Source organism: Caretta caretta, chromosome 27, assembly GCF_965140235.1.
Source record: "Caretta caretta isolate rCarCar2 chromosome 27, rCarCar1.hap1, whole genome shotgun sequence".
In the NCBI taxonomy this organism is placed as follows: Eukaryota; Metazoa; Chordata; order Testudines; family Cheloniidae; genus Caretta; species Caretta caretta.
The window spans coordinates 6,869,398-6,886,863 of NC_134232.1; the positions used below are offsets into that span (position 1 = coordinate 6,869,398).

The window sequence follows — 17,466 nt, forward strand, 5'->3', positions numbered from 1 at the left end:
TGTAGTTTAGACTTGTAAATTAGTTTTTACTCTTCCTGATATTTCACAGATTATCATGTATGTGATTATCTTGTAATGAAATGTATTATTTATTAAAAGGAACAGTCTTATTGATACTATATTGAAATCAGAGGAAGATTGTGCAAAGCCTAGAGCTTCGTTTTTTGTATAGGAAACTAGAGCAGGGGTTTTCAACTTTTTTCTTTCTGAGGCCCCCCAACATGCTATAAAAACTCCTCAGCCCACCTGTGCCACAACAATACAGCCTCGGCCCTATTCCCGGCCCCAGACCTGCCCCCCTGACCCTCCACTGGTTTTTCTGCATATAAAAGTCAGGACCAGCATTAGGGGGTAACAACCTGGAGACTGCTCGGGGCCCCATGAATCTACATTGCTCAGGCTCCAGCTTCAGCCCTGGGTGGCAGGGCTCAGGGTCCCAGGCTTCAGCCCCATGCGGTGCATTGGGCCCCTGCAAGTCTAATGCCGACCCTGCTTGGCGGACCCCCTGAAACCTGGTCGTAGCCCCCCAGGAGGCCCCAGGCCCCTGGCTGAGAGCCACTGAACTAGAGCATGACAACAGTCTACAGAAAATAACAACAGAACTCTTACTTAGGACTGTTGTGTATGTGGCCAGGCTGATACGTTCAAGATCTTCAATTTGCTTGCCAAATAGGAAGCTTTGAATAATGGCTGATTGTCTGAAAACTTGCTCTTAAATGGTGTATTATTTATTTCGGGTTTAGAGGAGAAGCCTAAACACAGGTTTTTTTCAGTTCTAATATCGTTATATAGGACATCAGAAATAATGTAGTATGACGTTAATGACCCTCAAACACATAGCGAGTGCATAGGCTGTATTCCTTTTAAAAGCAAAATAAAAAAATATTCCAAGATTCTTATGGTCACATGGGGAAGGTACTTAAAAATCAGGAAATGCTAAAGTTAAGGTCACCCACACAGGTTTAACTCTTTCCCTTGTGAGTATGTATTTTTATTGCTGTCTCTAATTAAATTATAATATTTCTCCAGTAATTGAATAGAGCATATTACAATGACTTTTGACTTGACAACCTTAGATACACATATATAGCATTTTGAATTCTGTATACTGCTCTGAGTGTATTTGAAAAAACGTTAATTAAAATCACTTGTATACAATCTCTCATTCATTACACACCCTACAAGAAGTATATCACAGGGTTGTAAAAATTGTATTATATTCTATTAATTGAGCACTAATATGTGATCATGTAACTGAAGACTATACTAATGTATACACCCAGAATCGATCAGAGTTAAGTTTGCAAGTATATCCTTAATTTTGATATTTCCTGACCTTTGAGCTGTTTACTGTTGTTTTAATCTAGTTTTTAAAATGAATTGCGTACTCTGAAAAAAGGGATTTCCACTGGCACTCCCTGTCTCATGCACCTTATGAAGTCTGGAAAAGGGAGCTCCTGTCCAGAATACTTTGGAAGCTGTGTGGTTTATCCGTACAAGACACACAGAGATCAGTGGTCCCCAAACATTTCACTGTCTCACACACACCCTTACCCCTGTCTGCGCCCCCTCCTGGTAGCTGGAGCTGGGAGCGGGGCCATGGGTCCAGGGAGGGGGGCGGACAGGGGTAAGAGGACCAAGGTTGGGCCGCACCTGGGGGCAGGTTTGGGGCTGGGGGCCAGGGCAGAAAAGGAGCTGAAGATTGGGGGCTGAGGCTGGGCACATGGCTGGGCCCGGAAGCGGAGCTGCAGCTGGGAGGTGGCAGTGGGGCTGGGGCTGAGCTGGGAGTGGAGCCATGGTTGTGGGGTAAGGCTGGGGCTGAGGGCAGAGCAGGGCTGGGTGATGCTCCATCCCTGCCCCCCGTTTGGGCTGGGCTGGGCTCCACCACGCCCCACCCTTGAACATTTGGGGCATTCCCCACAATTTGGGGACCTTTGACATAGACTGAGAAAAAGATACTGATTACTGTATTAACATCAGTCAAATTAATGTTTTCTGAGTTTGGAGTCTTCTGTTTTTCCTTGTCAACTTACCAAAATACTGTTTAACTGTATGTTTAACTGCCCCTGAAGCTAAAGACACTACCTTGTAGTCTGTAGGTCAGTGTCAACAAGACTGACAGATCTTCTGAGCAATGCCATAGGCCCTGGCAGGTTCAGCCTTGGTAGTAGTGTCAGTTAGAGACTGACTTGGCTGACTGTCATGCCCTTCCCAACCCATAGAAACCAAGCTGGATAATAATCTGTCTTAACTGTTCAACATGGACACTGGCAGTGAATGATGATGAAGAAATTCTGTATTGTACTGAAAATAGTCAATCTGGATGAATAAAGATATTTGAAATGTTAGATTTTGAGAGTGGCAATTTATATTTTTAGGGAATATAGAAAGTCTTAATGTTTTATGTTCCGGTTTTTGCTGTCAGTGTAGTGATTTGAAGCTTTTATCTTTAGGTCCTCTTACTGTTTTTCCAAAATGTTTCCATGTTGACAAATCAAAGCTTATATTCCTATGCCAAACTATACCTTTGTTTTGTTTTACACAGATTTTGGGGTGCACAGAGCAGAATAGTGCAGCCATGTTTCGAAACAGTCTCAAGATGCTTCTTACAGGTGGGAAATCAAACCGCAAAAACAGGTCCAGTGGTAAGTAAATGAAGAATCCTCCTCATATCATTTTATCTATATCTTTGATTAAAAGTTACACTGAATTTTAAGTCATATTCAGTTTTGCTCTTAATGATTATTTTTACTGCCATATGTGTACTGTATGTGTGTTTAATTGAAGTATGACCCTGTATGGTCTTCTAGACTCAGAACATCATTATAGATTATTAAAGTGCTTCTTTTTCTTACTTTTTGTGAGCAAGACTATTATTCATTTTAGAAAAGGCATAAGCACTATATGGACTACAAAAATAGTTATTAAATTGGAAAATAAGACACTGAGAAAAGCAAGCCATTATAGGTGTAAAAAGAATCCAGACTCCTATGCTAATCTAACATTAAGGTTCAGGTTTTAATCATGTAAATGAAGTATATTTTGAGTTAAGTTTTTCCCAAGAAAAATGAATTTGTGACACTGCTTTACAATGAGATCTTTTTGTATGAACGTGCTTACATAAAACGTGCAATAATATATAATGCTACTCATGTGTATGGAAAAAACTGGAGTGTGATTCTGTAATGAAAGGCAGTGTTGCAGAAGTGCAGCTAGAACTGCAAGATGAGGTTCTGTAAGAAATTGCCTATTCATTCTGAAGCACACAGGAGATATGTATTCTACAAAGTCCTCTTTTGGGAGGGACTTCTATTCAAGTGTTAACCAGAGTTGGCTTTTGAAATCTAATTAGATATCTGCTCATGTCAGTCTGTCTGCATGATAATGAGTGGTGATTGAATCTTCAGGAAATGAGATGATAGTAGCAGAAGTCAAACTCGGGTCTCATTGTACAACATAGCAGAACCTTACTTCTACATCTGACAAGATATATTAAAAAATGGTAATATATATATACATATATATATATCACATCTCAGAAAAGCATAAAATCTTGAACACCACCTAGTTTCAGATAGTCACCAGTTTAAGTTCTAAACAGTTCCAAACCTGCTTTGTTTTTAAAATTAGAGAAGATCAGGCCTATAAAGATTATGTTATGGTGGAATGATATTGACATCATACTTGAGGCTGCAACAGAATTTTAATTTGAACAGGAAGCTTATTTCTCAGAAGCATTGTGAAAGTGGTGAAAATTAAAAAAAAAAAAATTCAGACTGTGTATATGAATTTTTCATGTTGGGTTGATGCATATTTGGTTCATACACACAGAACACTGTATTTTCTACAGTGCTGTTGATAGCACACTCAGTAAAACTTTCATTTCCATCTCCAACCAGTATCGAAGAGCACTACATTGTACAACTTTATCAAATTCACATTCACGAAAACCTTAACAGCTGTCTCATTCTATTTAATCTACTGATCAGCACATCTGTCAGTCTCTTTGAATTTGGGAAGTTATTCAGTCATAACATTGCTGAGGTTGCTGTTAAAGTTTTGCATTAAAATGTGAGTTTGATGCAGTTAGGGTATGTGTAGCTCTTCAATATCTGTTGGAGATGGAAATGAAAGTCTTACAGAATTTTGAAGTACGTTATCGACAGTGTTGTAGACAATAGGAATATGGCAAGGCTTTAAGGATTTTTTTTAATTAACTTTTTATTTCTATGTGTTTAAGGTTTTTGGTGGATGAAGCCTGCGGTCACCTTAACTGTCATTAAACAAAGTTTGTGCTTGTGTTAATAACTACTTCAAATAATGTTATCTTGACAAATATTGGTATCTTATGTACTGTACTGCAGCACATTCATTTGTTTATTTGTCTCTGTGTAACTTGAGCAATGTGAGAAATGGAATTGATATCTGGAGGTATTCAGTAATTAAATGGAGAAAAATATAAATGTTTCCTGTTTGCATTGCGCTCTATATGCGGTTAATATTTATAATCTTCAGAAAGAAAGGCGGGATGCCCCAGATACTAAATCTTGGTTTACAATATGTTTGTTGGGTGAAATTACCATTAATCCTTAGTTTGACATGTATTCAGCTCCAGTAGAGAACAGTGTAATTGAAATTCTATGGCTCTTAAATTGTAGAATCCATGGTGCCTGTTAGGGGGCTTATTCCTTCACCCACTTACTTCCCTGGTCCTTCTCGCATGAACAGAGAGCAACAATACCCGAAGTCCAAAGGTGCAAACAATTCGATGTTTATTGGGGTGAACTTCCAGCAAGCATGATTCCAGTTTCCTTCCTTAGTATCCTCCTTCCCAGCTCTGACACCACAGAGCCTTACACCTGTGTCCCTGTTCCCATTCCTACCCTTAGCCAAACATGATTCCAACTTCCTTACTCCCATTCCATGTTCCCATTTCCCCCTTTAGCAAAACATGATTCCAATTTTCTTACCCCCATTCCCTGTTCCCATCTCCCTTACCCCCATGCCCATGCCCACCCCCACCCAGTCACTTCCTCATTGACTACAGATTATATAGTAAAACTTGAGTTTTGCTTAGCTATACCTTAACCAATCATTTTCCTGAAATTTAAGTAACCAATCCTAACATATTGTAACATGATTATGTAACCAATTATATCCCACCACCTTAATTAGTTTACACCCAGCAAAATTAATTATACAGCAGACAGGAACAATCACAGAACCAGACAGAGATTATACAGACAAACAATAGCAAAGTGGAAACTATAATGACAAGACATTACAGAAGTGAGGGTTTCACATCCCAGCTATTGATAAGTGAGTTCTTGCCAGACAGGATGCTATCAAACTAAGTTTCCTTTTACATTTTCTAGGCACTTCCCTTTCTCTGGAGGTGATAGGAACTATCAGGACAGGATTGTATTCCTAACAGCCGAATAGCACCTTATTTCAGTGTGACTAGTTTGGAATGTGAGGATGTGACTGTTTGCTTCCCAGCTTATGGCTGCCTCTGCTGCTTAGCCAAAGGCCTTAGCCTAAGAACAGGGCCTCAGACTGTCACAGTAAGAGAAGGCCCTTACACCAGCAGACAGTGATTTTGATTCTTTCTTCTATACCTCTATCACTAGCCAAGTGATAAGAATACACCTAAATTCTTAGAGTACAGGCCTTTGCAGACAGGCCTGAATATCTATATCCTAACAGTGCCTTACCCATATTTCTGAAATCAGCATTTGAGACAGTACATGATACCAAATCTGGTGGGCTCGAACATGACCCGTATCTTACAAGTCTTTGTTGAAATCTCTTTCATAGCTACTTTCAGCAACTTTCTTGTATATTTCTTTCTGGTATTTTTTGTTGCTGTAACTTTGAATAGATGGATTGTGGAGCTGTTAAACCATTATGAAGGAACTCTTTATGCACTTCTAGACAGACAGAGCAGACTTGAGTTCCAGTGTTACTTATAAATTCTGATTTTGATTGCGGTCAGGACTTCTTTTTAGCATTTACTGTTCATTATCCTCATCTACAGAAAAGAAACATATTAATTGTCAGAAATGCTTTGAATTTCATATAATGACTAACACATTCAGAAGATCTGATAGCCCAGGCATCTCAAGCTCATTCAGTGGAAAGGGCTTTATTCTGTTTTGAACTTTAGTCTGTCGGACATACCTCCCTCAGTCCATAGCCAAACTCCCAATAATTTCTCATGGAGGTCTGCACAAAGAATAGAATATGCCTGTATAATATCTAAACTTTTAGTTATTAATTCAGTGCCTTATTTTTCTATTTAATATCACTTGTTGGAAATAACAACACACCTCTGAACAATGTACTAATCCACAGAGACCTTCCTACGAAAACTACAAAAATAAGGATTCTAGGTGGACTCCTCCTGAAGCAGACTGGACTTCTACATAGAGTGCTTCTGCTGACGTGCACGGGCTGAAATTGCGGAAAAGCAGCATCACTTGCCCCATAACCTCAGCCGTGCAGAACAGAATGCCATCCACAGCCTCAGAAATAACTGTGACATCATAATCAAAAAGGCTGACAAAGGAGGTGCTGTTGTCATCATGAATAGGTCGGAATATGAACAAGAGGCTGCTCGGCAGCTCTCCAGCACCACTTTCTACAAGCCATTACCCTCTGATCCCACTGAGGGTTACCAAAAGAAACTACAGCATTTGCTCAAGAAACTCCCTGAAAAAGCACAAGAACAAATCCGCACAGACACACCCCTGGAACCCCAACCTGGGGTATTCTATCTACTACCCAAGATCCATAAACCTGGAAATCCTGGACGCCCCATCATCTCAGGCATTGGCACCCTGACAGCAGGATTGTCTGGCTATGTAGACTCCCTCCTCAGGCCCTACGCTACCAGCACTCCCAGCTATCTTCGAGACACCACTGACTTCCTGAGGAAACTACAATCCATCGGTGATCTTCCTGAAAACGTCATCCTGGCCACTATGGATGTAGAAGCCCTCTACACCAACATTCCACACGAAGATGGACTACAAGCCGTCAGGAACACTATCCCCGATAATGTCACGGCAAACCTGGTGGCTGAACTTTGTGACTTTGTCCTCACCCATAACTATTTTACATTTGGGGACAATGTATACCTTCAAATCAGCGGCACTGCTATGGGTACTCGCATGGCCCCATAGTATGCCAACATTTTTATGGCTGACTTAGAACAACGCTTCCTCAGCTCTCGTCCCCTAACGCCCCTACTCTACTTGCTCTACATTGATGACATCTTCATCATCTGGACCCATGGAAAAGAAGCCCCTGAGGAATTTCACCATGATTTCAACAATTTCCATCCCACCATCAACCTCAGCCTGGTCCAGTCCACACAAGAGATCCACTTCCTGGACACTACAGTGCTAATAAACGATGGTCACATAAACACCAGCCTATACCGGAAACCTACTGACTGCTATTCCTACCTACATGCCTCCAGCTTTCACCCAGACCACACCACACGGTCCATTGTCTACAGCCAAGCTCTAAGATACAACCGCATTTGCTCCACCCCTCAGACACAGACAAACACCTACAAGATCTCTATCAAGCATTCTTACAACTACAATACCCACCTGCTGAAGTGAAGAAACAGATTGACAGAGCCAGAAGAGTACCCAGAAGTCACCTACTACAGGACAGGCCCAACAAAGAAAATAACAGAACGCCACTAGCTGTCACTTTCAGCCCCCAACTAAAACCTCTCCAGCTCATCATCAAGGATCTACAACCTATCCTGAAGGACAACCCATCGCTCTCACAAATCTTGGGAGACAGGCCAGCCCTTGCCTACAGACAGCCCCCAACCTGAAGCGAATACTCCCCAGCAACCACACACCACACAACAGAACCACTAACCCAGGAATCTATCCTTGCAACAAAGCCCGATGCCAACTGTGCCCACATATCTATTCGGGGACACCATCATAGGGTCTAATCACATCAGCCACACTATCAGAGGCTCGTTCACCTGCAGATCTACCAATGTGATATATGCCATCATGTGCCAGCAATGCCCCTCTGCCATGTACATTGGTCAAACTGGACAGTCTCTACGTAAAAGAATAAATGGACAGAAATCAGATGTCAAGAATTATAACATTCATAAACCAGTCGGAGAACACTTCAGTCTCTCTGGTCTCTCGATTTCTGATCTAAAAGTGACTATTCTTCAACAAAAGAACTCCGAAAACAGACTCCAACTAGACACTGCTGAATTGGAATTAATTTGCAAATTGGGTACAATTAACTTAGGCTTGAATAGAGACTGGGAGTGGTTGAGTCATTATACAAAGTAAAACTATTTCCCCTTTTATTTCTCCCCCCCCTCCCGCACCGTTCCTCAGATGTTCTTGTTAACTCCTGGAAATGTGCTGGAAATGGCCCACCTTGATTATCACTTCAAAAGGTTTTCCCCCCCCTTATCCCACTCTCCTGCTGGTAATAGCTCATCTTAAGTGATCACTCTCCTTACAATGTGTATGATAAACACCCATTTTTCATGGTTTGTGTGTATATAAATCTCCTCACTGTATTTTCCACTTTATGCATCTGATGAAGTGAGCTGTAGCTCACGAAAGCCTATGCTCAAATAAATTGGTTAGTCTCTAAGGTGCCATAAGTACTCCTTTTTTTTTTTTTTTTTGCGAATACAGACTAACATGGCTGCTACTCTGAAAAGTGTAGACAGTGAGGCACGGCTTAGGTGAGTAGAGCAAAGATATGTTTGAAAATGTCTCTCTACTCACCCAAGCCGTGCTTACCTCTCTATGCTGCTATTTTTAGCAGTGTAGTGTCCCACTAGCTCCTTGCTGCTGGAGCTTTTCTCCACCGCCAGAAGACCTTGGCAGCAGGGAAGGGCTCTGGTCGGGAGGAGGCAGCAGGAAAAGGCTTTGAAAGCTCTCTGCAGCTGGAGTACTTCTCCTACTGCATTGAACGGCGCTGGGTGCAGGGAAAGGCTTTGCCAGCCCTGCTGCTGGGGCCCTTCCTCCTCAGCAGGGAGGTGCTGAAGCCTTTTCCTGCTGCCTCCCCACACACACACCAGAGCCTTTCATTGACAAGTATAGCAACACACGACAGTGTGACTGTCGTCAGAGATATGTAGTGTAGACGTACCCTCAGAGTCATCAGACTGCTGACTCAGGAAGACAGCACAGTTTATGCTCTATTCACTTCCAACTATGAGGGCTAGAAATGTACTTTAAAAAAACGAAACACAATCTGAGTATGTAATATGGGCCACATGTTTGATACTCCTGAAATAAGAGAGACAAAGTGGGTGAGGTAATATCTTTTTTTTTAAGTTATTATTATTGTCTAGCATTGTTGTGAGTTTAAGCTCCCAGGCTTGTCTTTTGAAAATGTTGTGCAGTGTCCTTTGAGGCCAAGGACTGAGAGATCAGATATGGAGTGGTCGTATTGTGAAAAGTTTTTGCCCAGAAGTGATAGGATGTTTTAGTCTTTTATCATTTTTCTATGTGATTTCATTTGAGAGGATATTTGTTTCCACATATTTGTTCAAAACAATCACTCCATATCTGCCCTCTCAGTCCTCATCGTCAAAGGAAGCCTGCACAACATCTTCAAAAAGATGAGCCTGGGATCTTTAAATTCATAACTCTGCTAGACACCAAAAATCATGGTCTCAGTAATGATGCTGGTTTTGTGTCTCAATACAATAAACCAGGGGTGGCCAACCTGTGGCTCCCGAGCCACATGCAGCTCTTCAGAAGTTAATATGCGGCTCCTTGTATAGGCACAGACTCCGGGGCTGGAGCTACAGGCGCCAACTTTCCAATGTGCCTGGGTGTGCTCACTGCTCAACCTCTGGCTCTGCCACAGGCCCTGCCCCCACTCCACCCCTTCCTGCCCCCTCCCCTGAGCCTGCCGTGCTCTTGCTCCTCCTCTTTCCCGCCTCCCCGAGCCTCCTGCACACCATGAAACAGCTGAGTGGTAGGGCTGCAGGTGGGCGGGAGGCGCTGGCAGCTGGAGAGGGAGCTAATGGGGGGCTGCTGACGTATTAGTTTGGCTCTTTGGCAATGTACATTGGTAAATTCTGGCTCCTTGTCGGGCTCAGGTTGGCCACCCCTGCAATAATCTGTAACCTACTATCTTTCCTTTGTCCAACGACTGCAGGGCTGTTAATGCCCTACTTCATTTTGAATGGTGTCTTGCAGTATATTTTAATTCCTTATGTTTAGGCTGACAATATTTCCCAAATGAAAAATGGCACACCATGTGGGGCTAGTCTGAGCCCCCCCCCTGCCTGGCTGGCCCAAGCCCCCCGCCCCACATGGGGCTGGTGTCGCTGTTCCCTCAAGCCCTGCCCGAGCTCTGCCTCTTCCACCTGCACAGAGCTGGTTTCACCAAACACCCCCTATCCTGCACATTCTTCCACACCCCACTTTTTGGCAAAAGTGGGCATTTGTCCCATTTGCTCCTGCCAACTTGATCAGTTGGCAAGAGCAAGTGTGATAAATGGGACAGATGCCCACTTTTGCAAAAAAAGTTGGGTTGGCCAGGACAGGGCTTAAAAAAGGGACTGTCCGGCCAAAATGGGACATATGGTCACCCTACTTATGCTTAACAATCTTGTATTTAGCTATGACGCTCTGATTATCTTTCCCAGACCTGAGGAGAAATTCTGTGGAGCTTGAAAGCTGGTCTCTTTCACCAACAGAATTTGGTCCAATAAAAGATATCACCTCAGCCACCTTGTCTCTCTCATATCCTGGAACCAAAGGCTACAACACTGCAAACTCTTGAAATAGTTAGTTTGTATATAAGGATATGAGACCTAAAGAAACCAAAGAGAAGATATGCTGAACAATACTGTTCCATTTCCTATTTGTGTGAAGGAAAAGAGTGTTGCAAGTTGTATAAATACTCCAGAATGGAAGAGGAACATTACACTTCCTACAGAAGCTTTGGAACAATATAAGGTATTATTGCACACACTCCTTTCCCTGGGTAGGGGATAAGAGAACAAATGTGACAGATATTAGTCATATTGTTTAATGCACTACTGGAAGTTGTTCTGATACTACTGTGATGAGCATGGTATATGAATCCATATAGAGTAGAATGGATCTCTCTCTTTCTCTCTCTCTCTCTCTCTATTTATTTTTTTAGTCAAAGCAATATTTGGCTGTGTTTCTCAGATAAAGAGATAAAAAATTAGCTTTCCCCCCTCTTATTGTCTTTGTTTATGCTGTTTGTTTTTTAATGATGACGGCTTACTACATCCTTAAGACAGTTGACTGCACTGTCAGGCAAAGTTTCTTCCATATCAATTTTTAGACATCAGCAATTCATTTAGAACCTTGTTTATGGCCAATGTAGCAATTTGCTTTGGTAGTTTCCAAAGTGGTTGCGATGTTGTTGACATTACTGTATTAATTCTTAAATTTCATATGTATACTGCAGTGAGGTATTTATACTGTACTACTGTGGTGAATGGCTCTTGCTTAATGGTATCCACTGTAGCTGGAACCTGAGAGGTTGATTGTCGTTCACAATTTTATGACATATAAGTTCTTTGTCAAGATACTTGCAGTCTCTTGTTGCAGGAAGGGATTATATGGGCACCTGTCCATATTAATAGATGTGTAGACTTTGAGTCAGTTTCATAAAATGAAGTAATGTGGAGTATTAAATGTATTTTTAGAGGCCCATGGAACTATTGCATTCATGTTCCTGATCTTCCTGAAAATTGAATAGTAGACAAGTAAACACGTACTGAGCTTTCCACATCAAGACCAGGTCCTAATGATTTGATATTGATCTCTTATGTTCAAATATTCCCTTTCATTCATCTTTTCGGTCTTGTAGTGTGGATGTATAACCTTCCAAATATGGACATTTTTTCATTTTACAAAATATGAATGAGAGGTTACAGTTCTGAAGTAAACATTTTTTATTTGGCTTGCTTTTTCCGGGCAGATGAGGACTGACAAGAGAAGGAAAATGTTTTGCTGATTAAATATATGACCAGATTTATGAATAGGTGTAATTTGTAATAGTACACATCATCTGTACTATACTGATTTAATACCACATGTTTCAAATCTGCCTCTGATTAAATAAGTTGTTTCATTGGAAAGTACTGATTGGCTGCTTGGAGAAGGATGAAAAAAAGAGACTGTAAGGAGGAACAGTGTCCTAATGTAAAGTGTAACTACACTGGAAAATAATATATTTCAAATGATGAATGTCAGCCTATCAAACTGTAACATGATGTATGAATTCATTCCTGATTCTGTATCTTAATAAGTATATTGAATTCTGGTTCTTTGCCATGCAAGCAAGAAAAAAATCAATACATCTTTCAAGCTGTTTTCTTTGTAAAGAATAATTTTAGGAACTTGGTATTGGGTTATCTACTAGCTTTTAATTTCTGGTGAAATTAAATATAATGGGCTAAGTCAATAAAGAAAGTAGTTTGGTTTCAGTCTAATGTAATATAGAAAGGAATTTGTCACCCTGTCAGATTACTAGATAGTTAAACATAATCCCTTGGAGATAAAAATAGAAAATAAAAATCCAAAAAAATAACCAGACACAAAGTATTTTTTCCAGAAGCACATTAAATATTCAAATAATGTTACTTTCATGACGTTGTCATATTGCTTGTTTCTGTTTTGGTGGAGGTATACTGTCCAGAAAAACAAAATCTGTTGTCTGACTCAACCAAGATTCATTCGTGACAGAATTCTGCAGAGATGTGGTTATTTGCCTGCACAAACATCTATTATAAAAAACAACAGATTCTTATTTAAATTCTCATAGAAAATTATCTTAAATTGATTGTTAAATATGTAGTTATTACAACTAATAAACTATGATGCTTCATTATTTAGACATCACAGCTGTATGCTAATTGTAAGAGTATTTCTTTACTAATTTAGCTCAACATTTTAAAATTTAACAGGAATATGATTGTTAACTTCTTACTTGTATTGTAATATTTGTCTGTCACTTCTAAAACAAACTTCTCAGCTTCATTTCAACATTTATTATACCACTCTCAATCTGGGCATAAACTCATTTCCATTAATATTATTTCTTAATTAAAAAATGAAGTAATAATTTGACATTACTGTGGATTTCTGTTCAAGAAATCCAGAACTCTACAATGGCACATTAGTTGAAAATGAAGAAAAAGGAATTTAACATAATTGTGTAGGTGTGAAACTTGAATAGGGTTTGCCCTCGCTAGGCCTGACTCCTGCTGGTGTAATCGAGCCCTCATTTGCCTGAATGCTAAAACTAATGAGAGTTTTGGAGGGACAATATTTGGAATATAAAAATAAAGTGTTTAAGGGAGTACTGTGTCTCCCCAAATATTATTTTGCTGTTAATTTCATTCCAGCTGTTAATCAACTGGAATTTTATGATAGTTTAAAGAGAATGTTAAAAATTGGAGAAATATACTAGGAAGAATTGGCCTGTGTTACAGGACTTGAAGCTGGTATTGAGCATCTGATATTTTAGCAATGAAAGAACAGTCCTTCAATCAGCAAGTTTTTCTACTCTTATTTAATTTTTGTGTTTTTGTTATAACAAGGAGAGCAAAAATAAGAAAAAAATAGAACAGCTCCGCCACCCCCCATCTGGATTTAGGGCTCTCACTTCTCAACGGCCTTCACTGTTATTAAGTAGAAATTTTATGGTCTCCTGTATCCTCAAGCTTTTATATTACACCACTTTGTACACTTGAGTGAAGCCTAAGTAGGAATCTTGCTTTCTGAAAACCTGGTAGGGGCTATGAATTTTATCAGCAAAGCACTTATCTGTGCTTCATCAGTGTTGTTCACATATTGCATTTAAATTACAGAACATTTTCAAAATAAATACCATTGGGAGTTGCATAGGTATTATGCCTCCCAAAACAAACTTCTTAGGGTATATCTACAAATAAAGGTATAATAGGCTAGCATGAATAACAATAGCAATGAAGATGGGATATCATTGACCCTGGTGTGAGCTAGCAACTCAACTACATACCTAGTGTTCCTGGCAGGCTTCTATTGGGGTGGGCCTTTAAGGAAACAAGGGTTCAGGGGGGTGGCAGACAAGCTCTGGAATCGGGACCATATAGTAACATGGTACTGAAGAGTTAAAGCCCAGCTCTTGATTGATGTGCAAAGGGAGAAAGAGGGCAGACAGCCTGAGGAGGAAAATGGCATGGGGAAGCCTGCCTGAACCAAGTGTAGCACCAAGAAGGAGGGGTTTTGGGCCCTGAACTAAGGGGAAGAAGGGCGCAAGTCCTAGGATTTAGGGAGGCTTTGTGGAGTGGGGATGAAACCCAGATATTGGTGGGCCAAGGACACCAGCCTGAAGTGCTGCACAGTCCCATGATGGCTGTAGAATCCCTTAAGGAAGAGGGAAAACAGACTCCAAGGAGAAACTTCTGAGCTTGAATTATTATGCAAACTAGATACCATTAACTTGGGTTTGAATAGAGACTGGGAGTGGCTGGGTCATTACACATATTGAATCTATTTCCCCATGTTAAGTATCCTCACATCTTCTTGTCAACTGTCTAAATGGGCCATCTTGATTATCACTACAAAAGTTTTTTTCTCCTGCTGTTAATAGCTCATCTTAATTAATTAGCATCTTACTCCACCTTTTCATATTCTGTGTGTGTGTGTATGTGTGTGTATGTGTGTGTGTGTATATATATATATATATATATATATATAATCTTCTTACTATATGTTCTACTCTATGCATCCGATGAAGTGGGCTGTAGCGTGCGAAAGCTTATGCTCAAATAAATTTGTTAGTCGCTAAGATGCCCCAAATACTCCTGTTCTGTTTGCTGATACAGACTAACAGGGCTGCTACTCTGAAATTTGTAATTCTAGGGACCAGGGCAGGAGGAGATCTGTGGGAAAGACTCACCAGAGAGGCCAGTGGCTGCAGTGTGATTGGCAGAGCACCTTGAGTCAGGGGGAAGTGGAAACCTGGACCCTTGGAACATGGGTGAATTGGAAGCCCCAAGAGGGACAGGTTTGGTCCTGAATGGCCAAAGAAGATTGCTTCATAAATACTCCATTGATCAGATGCCAAGAAGGGGGAATGTTTTTTTAAGTACTTTAGACTGTGACTTAGTTATTGGGAGAATAAGGAGGGAACTGAGGGCAAGGTACCTGCAGGGCAATGCCATGCCACAAGAAGGCATTTTCTGAGATGGCGCCCTGCAACAACAGCCCATAATATTTTTGACAAAGTTGCATAATGCATTTTGGATTTCTTGAATACAAACCCTTCTGTATGTAAGTTCAAGAGTAAGTATTTCAAACATGGTTAAAAGGCTTTTTTCATGTGGGATCTCAGTGAACACACTGGCCTTTGAAATGGTAATTCTTTGCAGTCTTGCTTATATGAAGTAACTATAGTTAGCAAACTAGGTCAGTAAAGTCAAGCTAAAGATGTCTGTGTGTTGTGATGTGGTCTTGGTAATTCTGGCTGATTAGAAATACACTAGTAGTTGTAGCATTATAATGCCTTCTCATTATTCCTCTCTTCCAAAAAGGGCTGAGCAATAATTTTAAAGAAATATGGTTTCAATTTGTTTTGACTCAGTTTTTGTTGTTTTTTTCTGTTATTTTTTTATGGTACTGTGGTTCACAACACATATAATTCAGAATATTGCTAAAAAAGGAGCATCAGTTGCATAAGTATATATTTATAGCTATCTACAATGCCGCTGCTTAAAAAGTGAAGCACTATTGCAGCATTGACAGGTTTGCTGGTTCCTGTGGTTATCTTTTGATTGGTGTTTTCAAAACAGTGTTGTGAGATTTTAGCAGTGGTTTGTATACAATAAAATTCTCTCTCTGTGTGTCTGTTGGTGTTTAATCTTTCTTTTCCTGTCTTGTGGGTCACAGAAGTTCTTGTGCAGTAGAAACAATGCTGTCAAAATCTTTTATAGCAATACCTGGTAAGATATTTCATAGCTTACATAATATTTTAGTTCGGACGTGTTTTTTCTGCACTAAACTGTTCTTCCACTACAATTAACAATCCTCCAATCTTTAAATATGGAATGTGACTCTGTTATTGGCTTTGCGTATTGTTAGAGCTGTAAGCAGATGGTAAAGAACAAAGTATTCTTTTTATTTTAAAAAAACACAAGAAAAAATGAGTTACAAAGTTATTTCTGAGACATTCTAAGGAATGTTAATGTAAACTCCTCATATTTGGTTCCATTTTATGTCAGATTCATATCTATATGTGACTATACCCTCTTTGAAACCTGGCAGTACTTTCTGCTTTTATTTTAATGTGTTGGATATACAACGTTGTGAGCAGTTTTAAAGCATATTTTTATTCTCCCTTTTCTCTTCTTTGGAGATAAAATTAAAACCAGATGTGTAATTCAAATAATTATGGATTAAACAGCCACAGTAAATCAAATCTCAAAGAATCTACATTTCTGCTTAAGCAACTACACAAGTAGCATCGTGATAGTGATACAAGTGTGTCACAATATCTTTTGTTAAGAGAAGAAGTACTATATGCAGCAGAATTTTGGACACAGTCTGTAGTTTTGATGTACAGCCATTGTTTTTACCCTATACAATTCACCAGTCCTGGTACTGCTGGGAATGCCAGTCTACGGCTGTTATGACAGAGGCAGGTCAATAAATACTTGGATCCTGAACAGTCAAATTTCTAGCCTATAGAGGCAGGGAACACCTCAGCTCACTTCCAGTTCACTACTTCTACAGCTTTGCTGCTGCAGCAGTGCATGCCACTTCTCTCTCTTTCTGTCTCAGGCCTTTTGCCAGGCCCCTATTCTCCCATTTCCAGTCCCATGATGATTTGTACTCTAAGTGCCCTTATACTGTTTCCTTATCTGACTGTTCTGCAGAGTGATGATCTTTATTGAGTATAAAAGTGTGTCTTCCTGGACACTTACAGCATTTACTCTTTGTACATAGAACATTTTTTTCTGGGAATTTACAAGTAAATCCATTAATTAGCTTATGAATTAACATTGATTTTATAATGGGTCCTTCAAGAAATTTCACATCTGGCATCAGAACTGTTTTGGTCCCTGATGATCTTAATAAAAGACTTTTCAAACTTACCGTCTAGTTAGAAGAACAAGAGTACTTTTGGCACCTTAGAGACTAATAAATTTTTTAGAGCATAAGCTTTCATGGGCTACAGCCCACTTCATCGGATGCATAGTATGGAACATATAATAAGATATATAAATACAGATATGTTGGAAGTTGCCATTCAAACTATGAGAGGCTAATTAGTTAAGATGATCTATTATCAGCAGCAGAAAAAAACTTTTGTAGTGATAATCAAGATGGCCCATTCAGACAGTTGACAAGAAGGTGTGAGGATACTGAACTTAGGGAAATAGATTCAATATGTGTAAAAAGAAAAGGAGTACTT

At 40.0% G+C, this 17,466-nt stretch overlaps 1 protein-coding gene across 9 annotated transcripts in view; it reads left to right on the top strand.

Moving 5' to 3' along the window:
* TANC2 (tetratricopeptide repeat, ankyrin repeat and coiled-coil containing 2) overlaps nt 1-17,466 on the top strand; it is a 713,825-nt gene that overhangs the window by 201,793 nt on the left and 494,566 nt on the right. For all 9 annotated transcript variants that reach the window (XM_048830451.2, XM_048830452.2, XM_048830456.2 and 6 more), the window contains exon 3: nt 2,546-2,645. In XM_048830451.2, coding sequence (XP_048686408.1) covers nt 2,579-2,645 — 67 coding nt within the window. In that variant the 5' untranslated portion in view covers nt 2,546-2,578. The remainder of the gene's footprint in view (nt 1-2,545; nt 2,646-17,466) is intronic.